The 23,667-nt window shown below is 39.2% G+C and overlaps 1 protein-coding gene across 8 annotated transcripts in view; it reads right to left on the bottom strand.

Moving 5' to 3' along the window:
- Positions 1-23,667, bottom strand: part of LOC5568292 (2-oxoglutarate dehydrogenase, mitochondrial) — a 62,709-nt gene that overhangs the window by 3,423 nt on the left and 35,619 nt on the right. For 4 of the 8 annotated variants that reach the window (XM_021841416.1, XM_021841417.1, XM_021841415.1 and 1 more), the window contains exons 6-10: positions 22,301-22,791; positions 20,628-22,243; positions 20,419-20,566; positions 20,198-20,352; positions 7,833-9,561 (exon numbers count right to left, since the gene is read on the bottom strand). In XM_021841416.1, the coding sequence (XP_021697108.1) occupies positions 9,462-9,561; positions 20,198-20,352; positions 20,419-20,566; positions 20,628-22,243; positions 22,301-22,791 (2,510 nt within the window). In that variant the 3' untranslated portion in view covers positions 7,833-9,461. Of the gene's footprint in view, positions 1-7,832; positions 9,562-16,733; positions 16,857-20,197; positions 20,353-20,418; positions 20,567-20,627; positions 22,244-22,300; positions 22,792-23,436; positions 23,500-23,667 lie in introns of those variants that run through there. The other 4 variants (XM_021841412.1, XM_021841413.1, XM_021841414.1 and 1 more) reach the window with 4 other exon arrangements.

Below are 23,667 nucleotides of genomic sequence, written 5' to 3'. Positions count from 1 at the left end.
GTTAGCACCGGTCCTCCGCCGATGTAAACAAATGCATAGACGGACCTGTCACATGCAAAGGCCTATTCAAACTTATGCGTGCTGATGCCGAAATCGTAACTGTACAGTCGCGGATGGATGAACTGGTGAACTCGTTTTACGTTTCATTTGTAATCATGGCATGTATTGCAATTTTTATGAATATTTTCCGTTTCTGCATTAACCGCCAAGTTCTACCGCAGCTGCCAAAGTTCTACCGCAGGCTTGAAAATCATTTGTGCTTATTCTGCGCGGCGTGTGAGATGACACGAGTCGAATGAGGTGACAATTGTCGACTCGCTCCCATTTGATTAGCATAGGCCTATTCACATGACTTTCCAAAACAGCTGATCGAGAAGCTCTTTGACAGTTCTTCTATGAAAAAGACAGCCTCGTGTATGCACCGGTCCTCCACCAATGTAAACAAATGCATATTCGGACCTGTCACATGAAAAGGCCTAATGATCGTTTCACGTCACCCGAGGTGAGAGCGACTCGTATGGTATGGGTGCCCTAGTGTAGATGTAGTTGTGAACCTTTGAGGAAAACAATATGCACTCTGTCTCGAAAAACACCCAGAATCCGGGTGTAAATTTTTCAAATTGGATAATATTTCCATATGCATTTTGATGAGTCTGGAAAGCGTGTGCAAGTTTCTTTGAGGAAAACAAAAACAAACTGTGTATGACGAACGTTTGCTGGTCTACGTGTGTTCAAATGTCACTAAGCTCTATGTTGGGTTACCGGACCCTTCCCAACATCGAATAGGAGGTAATTTATTGCACTTCCATAAATTGACTTGGCTGACCAGGGTTTAAGGCCATTCCGTTTCTTTTTGGGGTCCAAAACTTCCTCTTTTGTCCACAATAATACACAAATAGTCCGATACTTAATATATATTATTCACAACATTCACATTTATTACTAACTACAGTCCACATATATTTACAAATATTTTACAAACAGTTTTCTACAGCTAACATAACATAAAACACTTTAAAATCCGTTTGGCTCTTCTCCTACCATCCTGCCTTAAGAGTTAGAGCCTACTGAGGAGTAAAATATCCAAATTAGATGACGATCATAATGATGACGTCATTACTTCACTTGCTCTATGGGAGGAGAGAAATATTCCTAGGAGAGGCTTTATCAATTTACCAATGAAGTAGCTAGAGTGGGTGGGCTTACCGTTTTGATTCATATTACGGACACTTAAGGCCTCAGTGAAGTATAACCCAGCTTGGACCGTACAAAATAAATCATTCTGTATAATTTTTTAGCGTTATCGAGCGTCGGAAGCCCTTAACTTTCGGATGGTGGGTAAAGAATACGCGTCCGCAACTTGAATAAATTTAAATAAATCAAAACGTGTGGCCTTTTCATGATTCTTATTCCGGACGCTCCCTCACTTTTGCCACATATTCCGGACGCTTTGATTCGAATTACGTACAGCTCATGATAATCATTAATGGAACAGTCAAATCATCAATTGAAATCGTTCAACCACTTAAGAGACGTCTAAGGTAGTTGGGCATTATAAATTTGCAATGATATTCATGGAAAAAACCTAATAAAACGAGCCTCGAATATGAGAACTTTTGGACGGCGAAAATTGAAACATTTCGTGTGAAATGTTTCCCATACAAACGAGAGTGTCCGGAATTTGAAGCTGTCCGTAATATGAATCAAAACGGTACTCTCAAACACTCTATAAGCACAATTGTATCATTGAACGTACGGAGATTTGTTTTTCAACTTGATTTCCCAATGTCTCAATTCTTCACCAAAATCAGCAAAAACATGAGGCATACTCACCCATTTTTTTTCAAAATTAACCAGGAGTAAAAAAATACCCTTGTTTTGAAGTTTGTGTTCGATACTCTTTTATGGGTGAGTCGACTTTACTCATTTAATGAGTTAAACCACTTTAGTAGGAAATGGGTCCTTCGAAGTTAGCGTGAAGATGGTTTGCTACTCCCAAGTGTGGTGTACAGAGTCTGCATTATGAAAACTAAAGTAAATTAAAATAAAATGCTCATACCGTGCATGTCACAATGAGAAAAAGAAGGTCTTAATTGTTTCAGTGTTTCTTGATTTGTTCTTGACACGATGAGCTTTCTATACGACCGACGTGTGGGCTAGCGAAAGCTCATGTTCGGGTTTCTTCGAATCGGCTCAAATATGATGCCAAACACACAGCATTCGGTTGTTTCAAGGCAAAAAGAAATGTGCGTTCAATGGAACGCTTGCACACACACCTTCAAGCATCGCAGAGAAAGATGAATGACGGTGCGGCCATAGTAACGCGTCCGCGTCCGCGAACGCGATGCGATCAAAGGATTTCCTGTTGTTGATATTCTGCTTTGCGGGCTCGCACACGCGCACGCATCGCTCGACGCGTTTACTATGGCAGCGCCCTGAGGGAGAATGGCGAAGAACTACTCAATGCATGGGTGTGAAGGAAAGCACGATCGATCGATAGCTGATGAATATGTATGCGAGACTGATTCCAAAGAGTGGTTGTGCGGAAGGGTTCTGATCGGATGGCATTTCAAACTTCAGTTTGTTAACGGATTTTGCGGCGAACGCATACCATCTGTGTTCGCGTAAAGTTATTTCGCGGAGTTGAGTAGACAGGCGTCAGTTACCACAATGGCGCAACTTGGTAGGTATTTATTGAAGGAAATACGGTTGTTTCATGGAGCGATAATTCTTCATACTGAATTCATGTGGAACGGCCACTTTGCAATTGAACTCTTACGGAGCGACAGGTCTCCGATATAATTTTTCGAAGCGACAGTTCTTCGAATTAGTATTTACCGGAGCGACAGGTCTTCGAGATGCCATTTTCGAAGTGACAGGTCTTAGAATTAGTATTTTTTCTGGAGCGACAGGTCTCCAAGATGACATTTTGAAGCGACAGGTCTTCAAATATGTATTTTCCGGAGCGACAGGTCTCCGAGAAGCCATTTTCGAAGCGACAGGTCTTCGAATTAGATTTTGTTTTCTGGAGCGACAGGTCTCCAAGATGACGTTTTCGAAGCGACAGGTCTTCGAATCAGTATTTTTTCTGGAGCGACAGGTCTCCAAGATAACGTTTTCGAAGCGACAGGTCTTCGAATTAGGGTGCTGTCATAGTTAACACGTCATGCGATAGAATATCCTTTGATGGCAATTCGTTCGCGCACGCACACGCGATACTCTCCGGAGCGACAGGTCCCCGCGATGACATTTTCGAAGCGATAGGTTTTCGTTTTTTTGTAAGAGATGAATCTTGAACTAAAATGGATCGAATTGAAATCGTATTTGGATTAAACTAGAATTGCGTTTGAAAAAAAAAATGGATTGGATTTGAGATACATTTGGATTGTGGAAATTAGATTTGGATTGCTTTTCAATTGGTTTTCAATTGGATTTGGATGGAATGTGGATTGGATTTGGATTAGATTTGGATTGGATTTTGATATGGATTTAATTTGGATTATATATGGATTGGATTAGGATCAGTTTGAATTTGGATTGGATTTAGATTGCATTTGGATTGGATTCGGATTGGATTTGGATTGGATTTGGATTGGATTTGGATTGGATTTGGATTGGATTTGGATTGGATTTGGATTGGATTTGGATTGGATTTGGATTGGATTTGGATTGGATTTGAATTGGATTTGGATTGGATTTGGATTGGATTTGGATTGGATTTGGATTGGTTTGGATTGGATTTGGATTGGATTTGGATTGGATTTGGATTGGATTTGGATTGGATTTGGTTTGGATTTGGATTGGATTTGGATTGGATTTGGATTGGATTTGGATTGGATTTGGATTGGATTTGGATTGGATTTGGATTGGATTTGGATTGAATTTGGATTGGATTTGGATTGGATTTGGATTGGTTTTGGATTGGATTTGGATTGGATTTGGATTGGATTTGGATTGGATTTGGATTGGATTTGGATTGGATATGGATTGGATTTGGGATTGGATTTGGATTGGATTTGGATTGGATTTGGATTGGATTTGGATTGGATTTGGATTTCATTTGGATTAGATTTTGATACGGATTTAATTTGGATTGGAAATGGATTGAATATGGATGGGATTAGGATCAGTTTGGATTTGGATTGGATTTGGATCGGATTGGATTGGATTGGATTGGATTGGATTTGGATTGGATTTGGATTGGATTTGGATTGGATTTGGATTGGATTTGGATTGGATTTGGATTGGATTTGGATTGGATTTGGATTGGATTTGGATTGGATTTGGATTGGATTTGGATTGGATTTGGATTGGATTTGGATTGGATTTGGATTGGATTTGGATTGGATTTGGATTGGATTTGGATTGGATTTGGATTGGATTTGGATTGGATTTGGATTGGATTTGGATTGGATTTGGATTGGATTTGGATTGGATTTGGATTGGATTTGGATTGGATTTGGATTGGATTTGGATTGAATTTGGATTGGATTTGGATTGGTTTTGGATTGGATTTGGATTGGATTTGGATTGGATTTGGATTGGATTTGGATTGGATTTGGATTGGATTTGGATTGGATTTGGATTGGATTTGGATTGGATTTGGATTGGATTTGGATTGGATTTGGATTGGATTTGGATTGGATTTGGATTGGATTTGGATTGGATTTGGATTGGATTTGGATTGGCTTTGGATTTCATTTGGATTAGATTTTGATACGGATTTAATTTGGATTGGAAATGGATTGAATATGGATGGGATTAGGATCAGTTTGGATTTGGATTGGATTTGGATCGGATTTGGATTGGATTTGGATTGGATTTGGATTGGATATGGATTGGATTTGGATTGGATTTGGATTGGATTTGGATTGGATTTGGATTGGATTTAGATTGGATTTGGAATGTATTTGGATGGAATTGCATTAGAATGAATTTGGATTGGATTTGAGTTGGATTTAACTTTGGTTCGGACTTGATATGGATTCAATTTTGATGGAACTGGAGTTAGATTTGAATTGAATTTGGATTATATTTAAATTGGAATTAAATTTTATTAATATTGTATTTTGATTTTATGTTGATTTGGTTTAGATTTGACTAGATAAGTATCGAATCTTCGGTAAATTTGGATATTATCTATATTTGATTATTTAAATTGGAATGTATTTGAATTGGATAAAGATAGATTTGAACTCAGATTGAATGTGAATTGGATCGAATTTGAGTCAAGTTGGATTAATGTTGAATGTGGCTAGGACTGAATTATTATTTTTTTTCGAAATTGAATGTAGCCCGTATTGGATTAGAATTTGTTTTGGATGGAAGTTCTGATTTAAGCTTGGATTAGTCTTTATTTAAATGTTCGTATCAATTTAAGAGTAGAGATGGGAGCGATTGTGGTGTACAGAGTCTGCATTATGAAAACTAAAGTAAATTAAAAATAAAATGCTCATACCGTGCATGTCACAATGAGAAAAAGAAGGTCTTAATTGTTTCAGTGTTTCTTGATTTGTTCTTGACACGATGAGCTTTCTATACGACCGACGTGTGGGCTAGCGAAAGCTCATGTTCGGGTTTCTTCGAATCGGCTCAAATATGATGCCAAACACACAGCATTCGGTTGTTTCAAGGCAAAAAGAAATGTGCGTTCAATGGAACGCTTGCACACACACCTTCAAGCATCGCAGAGAAAGATGAATGAGGGAGAATGGCGAAGAACTACTCAATGCATGGGTGTGAAGGAAAGCACGATCGATCGATAGCTGATGAATATGTATGCGAGACTGATTCCAAAGAGTGGTTGTGCGGAAGGGTTCTGATCGGATGGCATTTCAAACTTCAGTTTGTTAACGGATTTTGCGGCGAACGCATACCATCTGTGTTCGCGTAAAGTTATTTCGCGGAGTTGAGTAGACAGGCGTCAGTTACCACACCAAGCTGTTGGTTCCTTGTACAATTCCGATTATTCTGGTCAATCACGGAGTAGCAACTACGAATGGTACGTTCATCAATGCTCATGCTCATGCTCATGTACCCCGCTAATTTGCATATCGTTCAATTTAAGAATGGTCTTTTAGCTTTTGGAACGAAGTGAATTGAAATGGAACATTGTGAAACGAAACGTAGAATCAAAACCAAACAGCCAATGAGGTAACCAGAAGTTCGATTTTATGTTATCCATTGACTGTTTAACGTTATTTTGCGACGATAGACGCGTCACCATATTTCATATAACGGAGGCTATTAGAACTAACTTGGAGGTGATGATTTGGAGGTTATTTGGCAATTTGGAGGTTAAAATCACCTCCAAACACTAGCTATTTTGCGGTGAAATGTTGACGTTTGATCACGAATAGCGTAACCAAAAGTTGAAATTAAAAATGAATCCCGATGGTTTGCATAAGGTAGCGTTCAAATTAGCGGGAGTGCACAGTAAAAACAAATTTTGCCATCAGAACTAATGTAACTGTTTTTATGATATTCACGAAAAGCTGAAAATATAATTACAGAAATGTGCAGTTATTTGTTTGTTATTTTTGATAGTCTTTTATTTGTTATTTTTAATAGCACCTGAAACTCTTAGAACAATCACTAAAATCAAAACTCATTTTGTTATTGTTGAGATGTTTACAATCTTCTATACGAAAAAAAAATGTGGACACTCCTTTCCCCTATCATAGCCTATATTCCCATATCTAAAATATGGTTCGTCACATTATCCATTATGAGGTCTACGTCTTTTATGGACGATCTAAATCCAAGAATTCCAATGGTCCTCAAAAAACAAGTCATCTATACGATTTAATTTCGATTTCGGTCGCATAGCTCTAGGTTTTACTTTTATTTGTATGTGGAGAATATTTTATGATCTGTAAAAATGTCATTTTTGATAGCATTGGGCCTTACCGTTCAAATTTCTACAGGGTATTTAGGGTCATTTCAAATTTTAGATGGACAGCTTGACTGATCAAAGATGGATGTGATATTCCACCACCAGAGTTGAATCACGTTGATAGCGTCTCTAGTTTACTTTTCTCTCATGCTTTCCTTAGCTGTTCACGTTTTAATATCACTTTTGTATTGGTGCAATCATATGTTGTAAGTATTTAATCTATATCTATAACATTTAGGTAAGGAAGAGGCCGTCCATAAATCTCGTTACCGGAGAAGCTCACGATTCATAGAAATATTTAAGACTCTACAACGACAGAAACGACACCGCGAGCGGAGAATTCAAAATCACGTGGTTTATCGACGACCTCGACTGTCGCTTCTTCGATTTTTCTGTATATCACGGATGTGCGCAATGAAGTCTAACAACTGTAAGTGCATGTCTCAAAATATACAGGATATTTAGATCTTTTTACAACTAAGTTTTATGAATCGCTAGTACGATTGTGTTTGTGTACTGCAATTGTCATTTGGAATAGATTTCTCTTAAGGGATAAGAAAGTTCGCTAGCTGAATTTTAATTTAAACATTTTTACACATGTGTGTACTTGCTGCTTTCGGCTAAGAATGTTTTAGGCATACAATTTAGCAAGGTACAATTGTTTGATTTTATCATTGATGTTGTGCATTTTAAGTGGTATTAAATATTGTAATCTATCATTTAGTAGATTTGCTTGGTAAAATTTTCAATTCTTAATTTTATCGCTAACACAATCAATACCAGCACCATTTGATATTGGGATGTTGATTCAACACACGTGAAGGTATAAATCAAAATATATTAAAATAAAATATGATGAATGTGTCATGAAAACGATATGTATGACATTCGCAAACAAGGAACATGTGATATCAAAATCATAAAATGGGTAATAATGTAAATTTATTCAGTGTTTTATTTTGATTTTTGTAACGTCGTGCTTGTTCATTGCAATTTAAAAAATGACCTAGTGGAATATTTGCACATGTAGTAGGACACCTTGAAAAATAAATAAATAATTACAACCTAGAATTGTAAGATTGATGCGCCGTCAAATAAAATATTTTATTAAAAAGTAATAATCACTTGAAACACAATGTGAATATTTGAAACAACTGCAGTAAATGTTTATGCAAGTCGTTCTAAGCACACACCATTGCTGGTTACGTTTTTTATATTTCTGCGTTAGTTGTTGGCTCCATCGAGTAATCGCCAGAAGGTGAATCAGTTCATTTTTACACCCATCAACTTCATTACTAATACTTTACGAAAGACTTCTTAACCACAACGTTCGGTTTGTACACACTTCATTTATGTCGTACCTACATAAGGATTAGTTCGTTTTGGGGTTAGGATCACGAAGGAAACTACTTGTCTGTTTAGCCAAACTAGTTTAAAGTTTCATTTGGATGAAAGCCGCTAGATAAAATGTTCGTAAGACAGAACTGCTGATCGTAATAGATTCGATTTTCTAACTTTCAAACTAAACTAATTCGACCCAGAAATAAAATGTAAGGAGATTGACGACTGTTTTAGATTTGATACGCATTTTTATTGTTTCAAACCCTAGACATTATCATCACTCTCCTTACATTAGCTTAAGAATAAGTTTTTCTAGAAGCCAAGGAAATTATGGGTAACTAAAAATACGAAACAGATCAAAGTGCAGCACTACTTGAGACCTTTGGACAAAAAATAGGAAGTTGCAATATTAGGTTTACCTAAGCACATTTTCTTACATTTCCATTTCAAACATCTCGATGTAAAGTAAGGTATGGGGTTCTAAAACTTCAGAGTAATATCAAACGATTTTTTTTTATTTCCATTATCAAAAAAGTGAATCTTCAAATCAGTTGGCTCCGTTAGAGCCCCTCGAACAAAACCATTCAAGGACAGCGTCCGGGGCGTACAATCAGCCCGTTATCCTTGTAACACACCTATACAAAGATAATATGAATCCGCTCTCATACATGCACGTACGGCCCCTGTATGTTTGTGCCGTTCTACCAGTTTCAATTTCTAAAATAATTTTCGACACGCAGCTACAGTGTCTTTCATCTACTAAACGCTAACATCCTAACGATAAATACTTTTATTATACACTTTGCGATTGCGTAGCTTAGCTTCATTCATATGACAAAGAAATATAAAACAAGTTCGATTACTTCCCGCGCAAACACTTCAATAAATAAATAGTCCTTCTTGTAACTTTACAAATCAAACTTGAGTCCCTACTTCGTATAGGTATTACTGATTTTGTTTCAGGTTACTGCTTCGAATAAATACCTATCTCCTAAATAGCAGAGTTCCATCAAAATATGATAGTAGCATTAATAGCATTAAGTTTTCTCTGTTCGAAGTGTGTGTGTTTGTATGTGAGTTCTCTATGTTTGTGTTGTAGTTCATCTTTACGTAGTACTAGTAGAAGTTGTAGTTTTTTAAACTGTGGTTTAGGATACTAATAAGTCCATTGGATGGTATTCCAAAGGGGTAGAGAATTTAGCATATTCGTGCTGTTCTAGGTGTTTTACAAGGCCATCGCGTTGTCCAGCAGGTTCTTCAGTTCCTTGGTGTGCTGCGCCTTGGATCCGGTGGCGGTCGATGCCGAACATGGGCGTCCCACGTAGCTATTGTTATCGAATAGTGTAACGCAGCAAGAAATAGGAAAACAATAGAAAAATAAGTCATTTACATACAGAACCTACTGTTGAAGGTATTCGAAGAGAATCGTTTGATATGTCTTAATATTATGATTTGCTGAACATGGTTCACAAAAGTGTTATGAACTAAGATAAATGAATGATATGTACATGATACCGTAGTAAAAATACTTTTAACGAACTTATCATCTAAATGGTCAACGAACAAATTGCAAACGTACACTCTATTTAGAAGCAGTTAATGGAACTTGTTGAAGTTCAAAATATTGGCATGTTGATAATATTTAAATTAGGCTTACTATAAAATGCACACTAACGTCTAATATTCCTTATTAATATTTAAATAGAACATATGAAGTCAGCTGTTTTTATCAACTAGTTAGAGGAAACGTTCATTAATTACTTTACAATCCGCTATACTTCACAAGTTGTATGTAGAACTCTATGAGTTGTATATGGACATTTTCAAAGATCTCCCTCTCCTTCAACAGCGTGAAGTAATTAATAGACGCTTCCTTAGTGGATGTAAAAGAAACGAATTTATATTGTTAACCTTCTCTTTCCCATGGTAGCTACAGAGGTCCAATGATACTCGAGGAACATGAGACAAACCGAATCAGATGAATACTATGCAATAGTTAGGTACTAAAATACTTATCAGATTATTCCAAAAGTCTATAGTAGAATTATTGATAAACAATTAATTTACTATTGGGAAACGACTAAAACTTTTTAAATTGTTTTCGTAAAATTTAGTCTGTTCAAAGTCGTGGAAAAAAATGAACAAACCAATACGCTAGGTGCTCCATAAACATTGGAATCAGTATAGGGAATATCAAAGAGAGAAAAAAATGAACCTATTTATCGCGCAGCTATTCAGCAAGGCCATGCAGATGGAGGCATGTTCAAATCCCGCTTATCGTGGATCTTTCCGGATTGTAATTTTGTCGACTTCTCAGGATAATACTGTATGTATCATCTAGATCTAGCGGCGCATTATGTAGCCAGAACTGCCCATGGATAAATCAGCTAGCAAAATTTGGGTCTACCCCATTTGGCATAATGCCGTATGGCATACAGTCGTTTGGCATAATAGCTGTTTGGCATAATGCCATTTGGCATAACGATCGTTTGGCATAATCGCCATTTGGCATAACGGTCGTTTGGCATAATTGTGAAAAACATTGAATTTGATCAAATTCCTTCCATTAAGCAAAGGGGTGTTTATGAACTGCTCACGATTCCGTTGTCAGTTAGTGATAGGACATACTTCTTATCATCATTTTTTCAAGGAAACCAATATCCAATAAAGCTCTTTTGGAATTGCACCATACATGACTTCCGGGGTCATTATGTCCGGGATATTATGGCGCATTTTTAACAAAAATATATCCAACGCCTAAGTTATTACATGTCATTTGAAAAAACATGGAATTTTATGACGCACCTTATGGTACTGTACCACTGCAGTATCTTCCTTTTTTCAAATTATGCCAAACGACCATTATGCCAAACGACTATTATGCCAAACGACTGTATGCCAAATGGCATTATGCCAAACGGGGTAGACCCCAAAAATTTATATAGGTGTTTGTTTTTTTCATAGAAGTTTAAAAAAACATTAAATTCTGGATGAAGCAGATGTCGCCAGAATAAACAATCCTTCGAAAATTACCAGATATTTTTTAGGGGTTCCCTCATAGAATCCTGAAAGTGTTGTTCCAAGGATCGCTCCATGATAATCTAACACGGTTCTTGCATATAATACACCAGGATATTCCCCATTAGTTTATCCAAAAATTACTCTAAAAAATGCTTCAGAAATGTTGACAGGTTTTCCTGTCAAACTTTTCTTTTTTACTTAGAATTACTCAAGAGTTTCAGAAATTCTTCCAATGATTTTTACAAAGATTCCTCGTAAAGTTTCTCCTAATTTCGTCCATACATTTCTCTGCTCAAACTTTTATGAATTTCTCCAGTGAATGTTTGTAGTACTCTCAGGAGTGAATCGTAAACTAACCCTTGTGTATATCCAGGAGATTTCCTGGAATATTCCTCAAGAAAAAAGAACTCTCCGGGAACTTTTCAAGGAATTCCATCGTAAAACCTCCCATGGATTTAATCTGGAATCCTTAATGAGCTCTCCCGCGAATGTCTCCTGCATTTTTCCTTGAATTCCCTGAAGAATTTGAACAAAACTTGCACCTAGAAATTTTTGGAGGTTTCTCTTTTAATTTCTCCAAGTATCCCTAATGGACTTCAACAGAACATTTTTCAGAGACTTGTTCAAAGATTGTAAAAAGAACTACTAGAAAATTCACAAGGAATTTAATAAAATATTCGTCCAGTGATTTGTCCTACAATTCTTTAAAGTCATTCTTGATTTTCGTTATAAACACTTTTCAAATTTTCGTTTTTTATTCTGTTTATAGGTTTGTTGTTTGTTTCGACTAGACTTTGTTTGCAAAGCCATCATTGACATCAATTAACTTCCTCCTAAAATTCTTCCCAACACTCATCCATTTTATCCAGGGACTCTACAAGAAATTTTTTAACGGAATTCTTTAATAATTCCTATAAATGTTTCTAAGGGATTCTTCCAGAAATACCTTAAAAGAATCTTTAAAACGGAAGAGGTTTGAGACTAAATTTATTTGTGTATCGAAATTTCAACAAAAAACTTGTAAATCCACCAACAGTGCTTTTTTATTATGGGTATCCAGACTAGGCCCTAGTATTTTTCTTCTTGTCATCAAGTCTCCATAGGGACAGAACCTGATTCTTAGCTTTGTGTCTTAGAACAGTGCACTTTCACAGTAATTAACTGAGAGCTTTCTTTGCCAAAGATGCCATTTTCGTATGATCCTGGACCGATCCGCAATCGAACATCTTAGCATGGCTTTGCTTACATACAAACTAAGCTAAGGAAAGCTACGCATTGCCCTAGTGGAAAGTTCAAAACAATGAAATAGAGTTCATTTGCTTACTATTTTTAACAGTTTAGAGTAGAGCTGCAACTTCGCCATAAAACTGACGCAAATTTTGAAGTTATGCCTCACCCATACTTAAACGTGATCAATTAAGGTATGCTACAAATATTATTTCAGTTACTGGGGCAATACGAAACGCCCCTTCAAACCTTATACAAATGAATGCAGTTAAGAGTGCTATTAGAGTCAGCAGGTCCATAGATAGCGCTGATAGTGAACTGAAAGGACATATGACAATATTAAAGCACTTCTACATACAAAGTTATCGACCGTGAGACAGGCTGTCTTGGTAGTGTCATTCTAAAAACACACCAAGCCGTTCCCATAGGGGACGTTAGCCACAAAGAAGGACGTCTCAAGTAATACTGTTTCATATGGTATGCCCTCTTCAACATCTAATCCAATTTCTCTCGCCGTTCCCTTACGGTACCTATCCATCTAGTATTCATTGCTTTCTTCTCCATGCTCCCTCTTACTTCGAGCAAAATAGACCGAAATGCCGGTAAACAATTTCAATAATATTATTAAAGCACTTCAAAACAAGTCCAGTGTACAGTAGTTACACTTAGCGTTGGGCAAAATGTCCAGAACATCGATGTTACTGAATCGATTCACATTTGAACTGCTGAATCGATTCACCGATTTAATCGAAACCTCAGAAACGATGTTTTCGAATCGATTCGAATTGGATGAAAATTGACATTAATGAAGCTTGGAATAAAATCACATGCAGTTGCATTCGATTTCAGCAACTTTCAATCAAATCTGTTACTAAAATCAATAGAACAGATTTACTATTTCAAGATTAATTCAAAATATGGTTTCTATTCCACAAACTCATTAAGAAATATTTAACGATTTCAACAAAATGAATCGAATCAAAGAATCAAATAAAGAGAACCCTTAGAAAAATTTATAGGAGTTATTGCTTCAAACATCGATTCAAAAAATCGATTAATCGGAAAGCAAAAATCGATTCAAAATCGCCCAATGCTAGTTACACTATCATGATGGGTCACCCACTATCAGGCTTTGGGAAATTTAACGATTATTGACACATGAGCCATATTTTCATCCCATTTTTCCGCCAGCATTCATACAACACGTATGGCATTTATCGTTCGTTGAAGATAACGAGCCATGAACAAAAACAAAACAGACACCACCTTTCACTGTTTGGCGCCGATCACTGTGTGTCATTTTCTAGGCATTCTTCTAAGATTCTTTTTCCAGAAATCTCTTTCCCACCTTTAAGTATTCATCCAGCTGGTCTTTGAGGAAATTATCCAGGAATTCTACCAGATATTTCTCCAGCAACTTGACTATTTATTGCGTACTCCTATAGTTATTACGAAAACCAAATCAAATATTGTGTCTTTTAAAAATCTGGTCTTTTGCTAATTTCATTTTGATAGATTAGTAAACATTTCATTAAACACTATTCAAATTTGTATTATAATACTTATTGTATATACGCATGTAATACCATGATGTATGTTAGGTAACATCTATTCATTACATCACGCACAAATGAACCTTCACTGCGTTGTTCAAATCAGACTTTCTAACAATTATCACAACCTTATATCGTTAAACCCGAAGTACGTGACATAATCAAAAGATATTCCATTGATGACTTAATATAATGATTTGGATGAATTATTCATTGAGTCAATTACTCTTCGTGATTATTTCGATGATTCTACCCCATTACCCCGAATCCCATTACCCCGAATGCCATTAACCCGAACGCCATTACCCCGAATTCCAAAACCCCGAACGACCCATCACCCCGAAAAACATTACCCCGAATTCCAATATAATTGGGAAATGTCATCAATATCATCATGCCAAGATAATTGTAAATTCGGGGAAATAGCATTCGGGGTGATGGAATTCGGGGTTATGGTACATTCGGGGTAATGGAATTCGGGATGATGGCATTCGGGGAAATGGAATTCGGGGTAATGGGGTAGAATCTTGAAAAAGTTGATAATAAATCTTCGAGCTGTTTAGTAGAATACCTATAAGTAGATGAAAAAACCGAATTTAGTACTATACCATTTAATTCCACTAGAGTTTGTATCCTTTGACAGATACGCGTATTTCGACCTCAACTGTAAGGCCGTCTTCAGTGTCGTGTACTAGACTCGACTTGAAGAAAACCATCGTATGCACACATTATATATTAACACTAGGTATAACCTATTTCCCTACCCATTATTATTTTTTAACTTAAAATTTATGAGCTTTATTAAGATTGTGCATGGACGAAAACTACTTTCAATTTCGAGGAAATTTCTACAAACAGACGAAAGGAGCCCCCATGGGAAACCCTCTCTCCCCGTTTTTGTGCGAACTATTCATGGCGAATTTTGAGGAAAATTTAAAGAAACAAGGAGTATTACCGGATAAATGGTGGAGATATGTCGACGACATTTTCAGCGTTATCAAGCGGAACGATCTGGCTAAAATTTTGGATACAATCAACAGCGTACACAAGGATATCAAGTTCACCCACGAAGAGGAGAAGGATGGAAAACTATCATTTTTGGATCTACTTGTCACCAGGGAAGAAAGTTCAACTTACAATTTCGAAATCTACAGGAAGCCTACAAACACCCAGCGAGTTATCCCTTACACATCGAATCATTCGTTCCAGCATAAGATGGCAGCGTTTCACCACATGATCCACAGGATGCAGACTCTACCCCTCAGCGAACACGGAAAGACCAAGGAACTGGAATATATCTATGAGACGGCAAGGATCAACGGATACAAGGAAAGGACGATTAAAGCTATCATCGACAAAAAGGAAAGACAGCGAATTCGGAATGCTTTGACGACACTAACCCCTATCACCGAACCCATGAAGAGAGTCTCCATCCCATACGACGTACACATCAGCAAACAGCTCCGCCCAAAGCTAAGGAATTTCGGAATCGATTTGATATTTTCCAGCAGAGACAACCAACTTAGAACTTCGTTAGACTCCACCAAGGATCCGGTAAACACACTAAACAAGGCTGGTGTTTACAAAATCAGCTGTTCCCACTGCAATAAGGTCTACGTTGGTCAAACAAAGCGGTCTCTCGAGGTTAGATTCAAGGAACACTTAGCGGAAATAGGAAAAGCTCAGAAGACGATAGACAAGGGGATGACATACGATTTCAAATCTAAGGTGGCAGAACATATCTTTTCAGAAGGACATACAATTACGACGGCCGATATCAAAATTTTGAGAAATGTTTCTTCTCCTTGGAAACTGGATGTGGCGGAGAGTCTGGAAATTTGCAAACAGGTACCTACGACACTACTCAACAGAGACAACGGCAACGGCAATACATGGCTATTCAACTTGGTACCTACTAATCGTTCCCGTGATGTACCTTTCAGCATTTAAAGTTTCAACAAAAGAGGGATGGAATGTACCTAAAGCTCATAAATTTTAAGTTAAAAAATAATAATGGGTAGGGAAATACGGTTATACCTAGTGTTAATATATAATGTGTGCATACGATGGTTTTCTTCAAGTCGAGTCTAGTACACGACACTGAAGACGGCCTTACAGTTGAGGTCGAAATACGCGTATCTGTCAAAGGATACAAACTCTAGTGGAATTAAATGGTATAGTACTAAATTCGGTTTTTTCATCTACTTGAAAAAGTTTCTATGAATTCGTAACTTTCACAGTTTCTGCAGTAGAAGCCAGCCAATTTACGTCAAACCAATCAATCGAAACAGTGCAGCAGTTTAAACGAAACAAAAGCCTAGAGCCAATCGACAAACGAACAAGCACGGTTATGTCATAAGCGCAAACTATGAACTAAAAAGGGGTAAAAGAAACGATAAAGTCTGACGTTACTTAGTCAATGCGCAGGTCAGATTTGTCAGCGGTTCAGCAGTTACATCTGGTTATGTAATATATTATATAATGAGCGAGTAGTAGCAAAAAAGTTAACTCTCTAAATCTAAAAGGAATGTTCGATATTTGTACAGCATAACAAGAGGCACAAAGTGCAGGCCTGATCCGAGGTCTGGAGGAGACCGCGGCCGGTCCAGATCATCAACGAGAAATCAACAACAGCAACACGACACTGCGCGCCAACCATCTAGTCGGTGGCAGGAAGTAAAACGGGGTTCTCTCACCTAAGTGGTCTCGATGAGATTTTCACCTTGCGACCTCTTGTACCGTCGGTTGGCGTATTGAAGGTTCCTTCGGAAATATTGAATCCATGGGCGGTTTTCTGCAGCACAAGCTTGTCTTGCACACTGTCAATACGTTTATCATTATGATTATGGTGATTATTACTTGCGTTTACGGGGCTATTAGTCAGGTTGTTGGGGGGCGTGGCTGCTGACGCAGCAACAGTACTGGTGGTAGTGATGGTAGTACTATTCAATGAACTAGATGATTCTGATTGGGATCGGGGGGTTTTGGGCGGGGTGGTTTCTGGGGTTTTTGTGGTCGACGGCTTTTTGCCGAATCCGAAGAGACGACCCAGCCAAGAGGTAGTTGTAGCAGGAGAAACAGAGGGTTCAGAAGGGGTAGTAGAAGAGGGCGATGATGACGCTGCTGTGGTGGATGTCGTTGTAGCTGTTGCCGATGTCGATCGTATTGTTGTGTTGGTTGCAGTAGTAGATTGGGGTTTTGAGGCGGTATCGAGTTGAGTTCGAGTGCGCGTTACAAGATCGCCATCATCATCGCTGCAAATGGAGGGAGAAAGGATGTTCCTCGGTTTGTCTTCCGATTAATTCTGGTTGAGCAGGTGATGGTGGGGAGAGGTTGACTATATGGGGCCGCTTTTTAAGATACGCACAGGCAATTACTGGGGTAGAACTACTCTGTTGCATTGGAGTTCTTGTTCTGGTACATGTAACGAAAAAACCCTTAACCCTCAATATAGTTGTTCCAAGTATAGGACTTTCATAAGGCAGTAAAATAAGAATTCAATTGACGATTTAATACAAATTGTATGTGGGCAACCATAAGCCTAATTTGAGGATTGATAGCCTTGACCTAGGTATTGAAGTAGTACAAACCCTCGTTTTTCTTCACATCGCAATATTTGAAACTAGATCATATTCCGAGTGTTCTCCCAATTTTTGAGACACCTGCACTGCCGTGAATCGCAAGTCAGTCCCATCTGCATTTTCTTCAAAATTGAGTTGAGTTCAGTTTTCAACATCTCTTTCAATGCTCTTTCAGCTGAACTAATGAAATAATATGATTTGTTCGGAAAAATAGGAAAAAAAAAAACAGCAAGTCAAATTGTCCCATAATGAAAAGTAACCGCATGTCAGTCATACTACAGACTTTCGCACCGTGTAACACAAATGTAACTTGTTTTGATCATCTTTATATTTTTCTCGGAGAGATATCGTAGTGAACTTGCTTTTCAGTGAAAGTTTTATTAAGATTGGAACATGTTACAATCTTCTGGAATTTTTTGAATATTCGTATGGAAAACGAGTTTGAAAACTTTAGAGCCCATTTTCTCAATGTCTACTTTTACAGATGGGACTGATTTGCGATTCACGGCAGTGCACTACATATTAATGCTTCTAGTGGGCAATTTGCTCTTCAAAACCACACACTACACTAAACAACGGACTAGCATGCAACGCACACAGTTGGGTTTATTCTACGAGTGGCGTGCGCTGAGAATTTCCGGTCTCGTATACCGAGGCGACATTTCTCAACTCGCCGTGTAAATCAAATGGAGGGTCACTACGCGAGGCGAGATTCGTTACCTCGCTATACGAGACCGACAATTATCACCTCATGCTATCCGTAGAATAATCCCAACTGTGGATTAGCATAAAATGAGCTACACGGGAAAAAATTCTGTGGTAAAAATAACTATTTTAGCTGACTACGCCCATTCTTAAAATTACCATGGAAATTCAGACCAATCTACTATGTTTACGGTACACCCCAGCGCATTGCTGGTACATTTGACAGAAATAATTTACAACAATTTGATTCCAACTACGGACATAGTAAAATCAAGCGCATTTCTGGTCTGCTGAAAATTGCCGGTGCGAGCGCTTAAGTTAACCCCCTAAAACGGTAGATCTTACCGCACAATTTTTTTGCGTGTAGGTATATTCTTTCTTTGAAATGCACGTCTGTTTTTGATTTATACCAAAGAACCTAGACCCTAATAGCATTACATATGTTGCTAAAGTATAGTAAATCATTACAAAAAAACTGCCTTTCAAGAGATTACACTTTATGTTATTCCAAATACCTTACATTTTAGTCAAATTTCTGAGGGGACGGACCTGGTGTAGTGGTTAGAACACTCGCCTCTCACGCCGAGGACCTGGGATCGAATCCCATCCCCGACATAGTCACTTATGACGTAAAAAGTTATAGTGACGACTTCCTTCGGAAGGGAAGTAAAGCCGTTGGTCCCGGGATGAACTAGCCTAGGGCTAAAAATCTCGTTAATAAAGTCAAACCAACCAACCATCAAATTTCTGATGAATAACGAGTCCTTTTGTTACATGCACCAGCAATTGGAATTGAAACGATTCTGATTTCATAACAGCGCTGATGATTACTCAGCCAAATGATATTGATATCGGACGCGGAAGATATTAGCAAACTAGGATAGCAATGGAAACGAGACAAACGGGGGATCAACACATGTTGTGACTACTGGAAAAACGATTAACAAAAAATAATTCAAACTTTACATATACAAAAAGAAAGCTGCGAGCAAAATTTTGATACCGTTCTCGGTCCAATTCGATTGTAGACGTACAAAATCCAATCCAGTGTAGCGCAAGGATATATTAGTTGAAATTGAAGGTTTGACGCATTGGTTCACGATTTGAACTGCTCACCGGCGGTAAATGTATGTACATTGTTTTAATGGAGTATTCGCGGCTTCTGGTGTATTGTTTTTTGGTCTTTACACACGTATCTAGTTCCAGCGCACCAATGCAGTATTAAGAAACTTGAGCCCCTTGATACGTACTTTCTAAAACTTATCTCCGTAAACCATCCGTAAATCAAAGTTTTAACCAATAATTATATGACAAGCGCTCACCAACGAAAAAAAGCAAACTACTAGAACCAAAATAACTAGAAATTCAACTTGGCAACGACCACCAAACGGAAGATTCTAACCGTAAGAAGTATTGTGGTGTTCGAAATTGAAAAATAACAGTAATAGAGACTGTGCAGTTTTAAGAGGGAAAATAGTCGTGAAAAATTTAGATGGTGCTTCTAGATTGCGACCAATTGGCGACAGACAAATTAGCGTAAAGACGTTGAAAGAAACAGATCAAAATAGAAGTGCGAGTGAAGGTTGTGCCATATCGATTGGAGGTAAAGCGCAATGATTTTCAGGGAACGAGTAGGGTTTGACGGTTGGTCCGAAAGGGTGATATACTTTTTAGAGGTTAAATTTTGAATCCGTACCTACTACCAATTACAAAAAAAAGAACCGAATTCTACCAAATATGTATGACACCAACCATGGGCAGGAATGGTAGGAGCAAATGAGAAGGATCGTTTTCTGGATGGATTCACATGATTGTGGCGTGCCTGACGAGACTGGCAATAATTTTGGTGGCAAGCGGGTGAAATCAAAGCTTACCTGAGGTCGCGGGTCGAGTTGATTGCGGTGTCGAAGCGGGGCTCAATGTACGTCCAGTAACCCTGGTTCTTGTGTTCCTCCTGGGCCCACACCAGCTCGGCGTTCGGGTATTTGGCACACTCAGCCTTGATCAGATCGTACGGGAAGGGTGAGATCTAAAGAGAGAAAAGAATCGGTAAAGTGAATATCTGGGTACCTGAGGTCAGTTGAGATTAGGTTACCTGTTCTAATCTGCTGATGGCGATGTCACTGTCCAGTTTGCGCTCTTTGCGTGCCTTGGTGAGATCGTAGTACACTCTTCCGGAGCAGAAGATCAGTTTCTTTACCGAAGTTGGGTTTTCAGAAGCCGCGGAGGCATCTGGGATGATTCTGTAGAATTAAACAGTTCTATCAAGATCGAAGCAAAGCAACCCTCATCAATATCAATTACCTTTGGAATTCGGTTCCGTCGGTCATCTCACTGAACGAGCTTCTGGCCTCCGGATGACGCAGGAGCGACTTGGGCGTCAACAGCACCAACGGTTTGCGGAAGGGCAGGGCAATCTGTCGGCGCATGATGTGGAAGTAGTTGGCGGGTGTCGAGCAGTTAGCCACGATCCAGTTGATGTCGTGCAGCTGGCGGATGGCGAACTCTTCGGACTCCGGTGGGAAGTAGTCCGGATCATCGGAGCACATCTGCAAGAAACGTTCAGCGCGGGCGGACGAATGTTCTGGTCCCATACCTTCCATACCGTGCGGCAACAGCATCACCAGTCCACTCTGGCGGACCCATTTTGACTGACCGGACGAAATGAACTGATCAATAATACACTGAGCGGTGTTGTTGAAATCTCCGAATTGGGCTTCCCAGATGACCAGGGCATTCGGGTTGGTCATGGAATAACCAAGTTCAAAGCCAAGTACACCGAATTCCGAGAGGGAACTATTGCACACGGTATAAGGCGCCTGATCAGGATACAGATGGCACAATGGTCGGTATGTGGCCTTGTCGACAGTTTGATGGTGTAGAACATGATGGCGATGTGAGAAAGTACCACGTTCAACGTCCTGTCCGGAGAGGCGCACGTGAATACCTTCCTTCAGCAGCGATCCAAAGGCCATAGCTTCTCCCAGAGCCCAATCAACGGTCTTGTTGTCGACCATTTCCTTGCGAGCAGCCAGCACACGCATCAGACCTTTGTGAATAGCGAATTCCGCAGCGTTAGGTGGAGGACAGGAGAAACGGTTGCCAATGTGCACTAAGGTCTCTTCAATAACACCAGTTGGGGCAACCTTCAGAGGATCCTTGCCTTCGAAGAATCCGGACCATGGGGAATCAAGCCAATCCTTGTACTTGATGTGAGTCTCGACCTTGGCTTGCTCCATAGCTTCATCGCAAATTTTCTCATACTTGTCCTTGACACTCTTGACTTCATCGGCCGTTACGCATCCCTCGGCAATGAGCTGATTGGCGTAGATATCCAAGACCGGCTTGATACCGCGAATCTTTTTGTACATGAGAGGTTGCGTAAACATGGGCTCATCGATTTCGTTGTGACCATTGCGACGATAGCTGACAAGATCGATAATAACGTCCTTGTGGAATGTGGCACGCCATTCAGCGGCCACTCGGCACACATGCATCACGGCCTCTGGGTCATCCGAGTTGACGTGGAAAATGGGAGCATTCACGACGCGAGCCACATCCGTACAGTAAGGCGAGGAGCGCGAATGACGGGGATCAGTGGTGAAACCAATCTGGTTGTTCACGACAATGTGAACCGTACCGTGAGTGGTGTAATCCGGCAGATCAGACAAATGCATCGTTTCGTACACGACACCCTGTCCGGAGAAAGCGGCGTCACCGTGCAACAGGATGGACATTACTTTCTTTCCCTCACCATCACCGCGGTAGAACTGTTCAGCACGGGTCTTACCCTGCACGACTGGATCGACGGCCTCCAAGTGAGACGGGTTGGCGACAACGGCCAGGCGAATATTCTTGTTCGTGACGCGGTTCAGACGTTCGATGTACGTACCCAAATGGTACTTGACATCACCGGAGCCCTAAAAATAAACTATTCGTTCAAAACTGTCCCCATTGACGACTAAAAATAAACTTACATCATCGGCGGCTTCCAGACCGGCAAACTGGGTGAAGATTTGGTTCAACGGCTTACGGCACACATTGGCCAGCACATTCAAGCGACCACGATGTGGCATACCCATAATGATCGACTCCACGCCCAACCGAGTGGAAACGTCGATAACTTCCTTCATAGCAGGAATCATAATTTCGCAACCTTCAAGACCGAAACGTTTCTCCGAGGAGAACTTCTTGGCCAGGAAAGCCTCAAATCCGGTGGCACGCGTCAAACGGGCCAACAGCAGCCGTTTCTCTTCGTTCGTATAGTTCATAATGTTGGGCGTTTCGAAGCGCTCGCGGATCCAGTTACACTGTTCCAGCGAGTTGATGAACATAAATTCAACACCAATTTTGTTACAATAGGCACGTTCCAGTCGGCTCAGGATTTCACGCAGCGGCAGGAACTTTTCCTTACCACCAATGAAAGTAGTGCTGGGGAGTTTAAAGACACGATCCATGTCGGCCTCCTCTGCGCGATTGGAATCGAATGGGAGCGTAGAACAATGACTTATATTAGTTTCATAAATAACACAAGGACATTTAGAAAGAAGTAAAACTATCGAAATAATAATTGAAATTCGGAGTGTGATGTAGTAACAGATTCAAGATGATATCGGATGATCAATCGATTGGGTGTACTTCCCGCGGAAATTCGTACCAAGAGTCTTTTAGAAATTTCTCACTGCAGATCGTAATTTGTTATGTACAGAGTTCAGCCGAGCAGGTGCAATGAGACAAAAGTTTCAAGCGTTAGAGAAGCGTAATAACAATCGTCACACTTGTGCGGCTACACTAGCTCGAGAGTGGGAAAACGTCCAATGTGTCCAACTCGGAAAATAAATATTTGCGATAACAAAAAAATAAAGAAAACAAAATCCAGAAAGCAATAGTCAATTAGTAGAAGCTAAGAGGTTACGAAAAAGATAATTGAAATAAAACAAAAAAGTTGAATATATATACAGAAGGAAAATATATTTACAGTATAAAAAGAAAATAATAAAACTTTAACCAAAGAAAAACTGATAATCTAACAGAACACATAAACAACTGGCAGTAGAATGTTGGAAACAGAGAACAAACAGAATTCGAAACGGTATCGAAGTCATTTTCTTACTTTGAATCATCGTCAACACAGTTTGATAAACGTCATCACCTAAGCTCATGAGAATCCGCTTATCTCAAAAAGTAAAAGATTGAAGCTGTAGTGTCAGTGTTTCAAGGTCAACGGGGGCGGCGTACGTACAAAAGGGAAAGGTGGAATGACGGTAATGATGATACCGATAAATGGGATGCAGCAGTTGCCACTGCTGTTCATATCGTAAGTTATCGTAGGAGTATGTTTCTA

This window comes from Aedes aegypti, chromosome 2 (genome assembly GCF_002204515.2).
Source record: "Aedes aegypti strain LVP_AGWG chromosome 2, AaegL5.0 Primary Assembly, whole genome shotgun sequence".
Classification (NCBI taxonomy): domain Eukaryota; kingdom Metazoa; phylum Arthropoda; class Insecta; order Diptera; family Culicidae; genus Aedes; species Aedes aegypti.
This window is presented reverse-complemented; position numbering and strand designations above follow the sequence as displayed.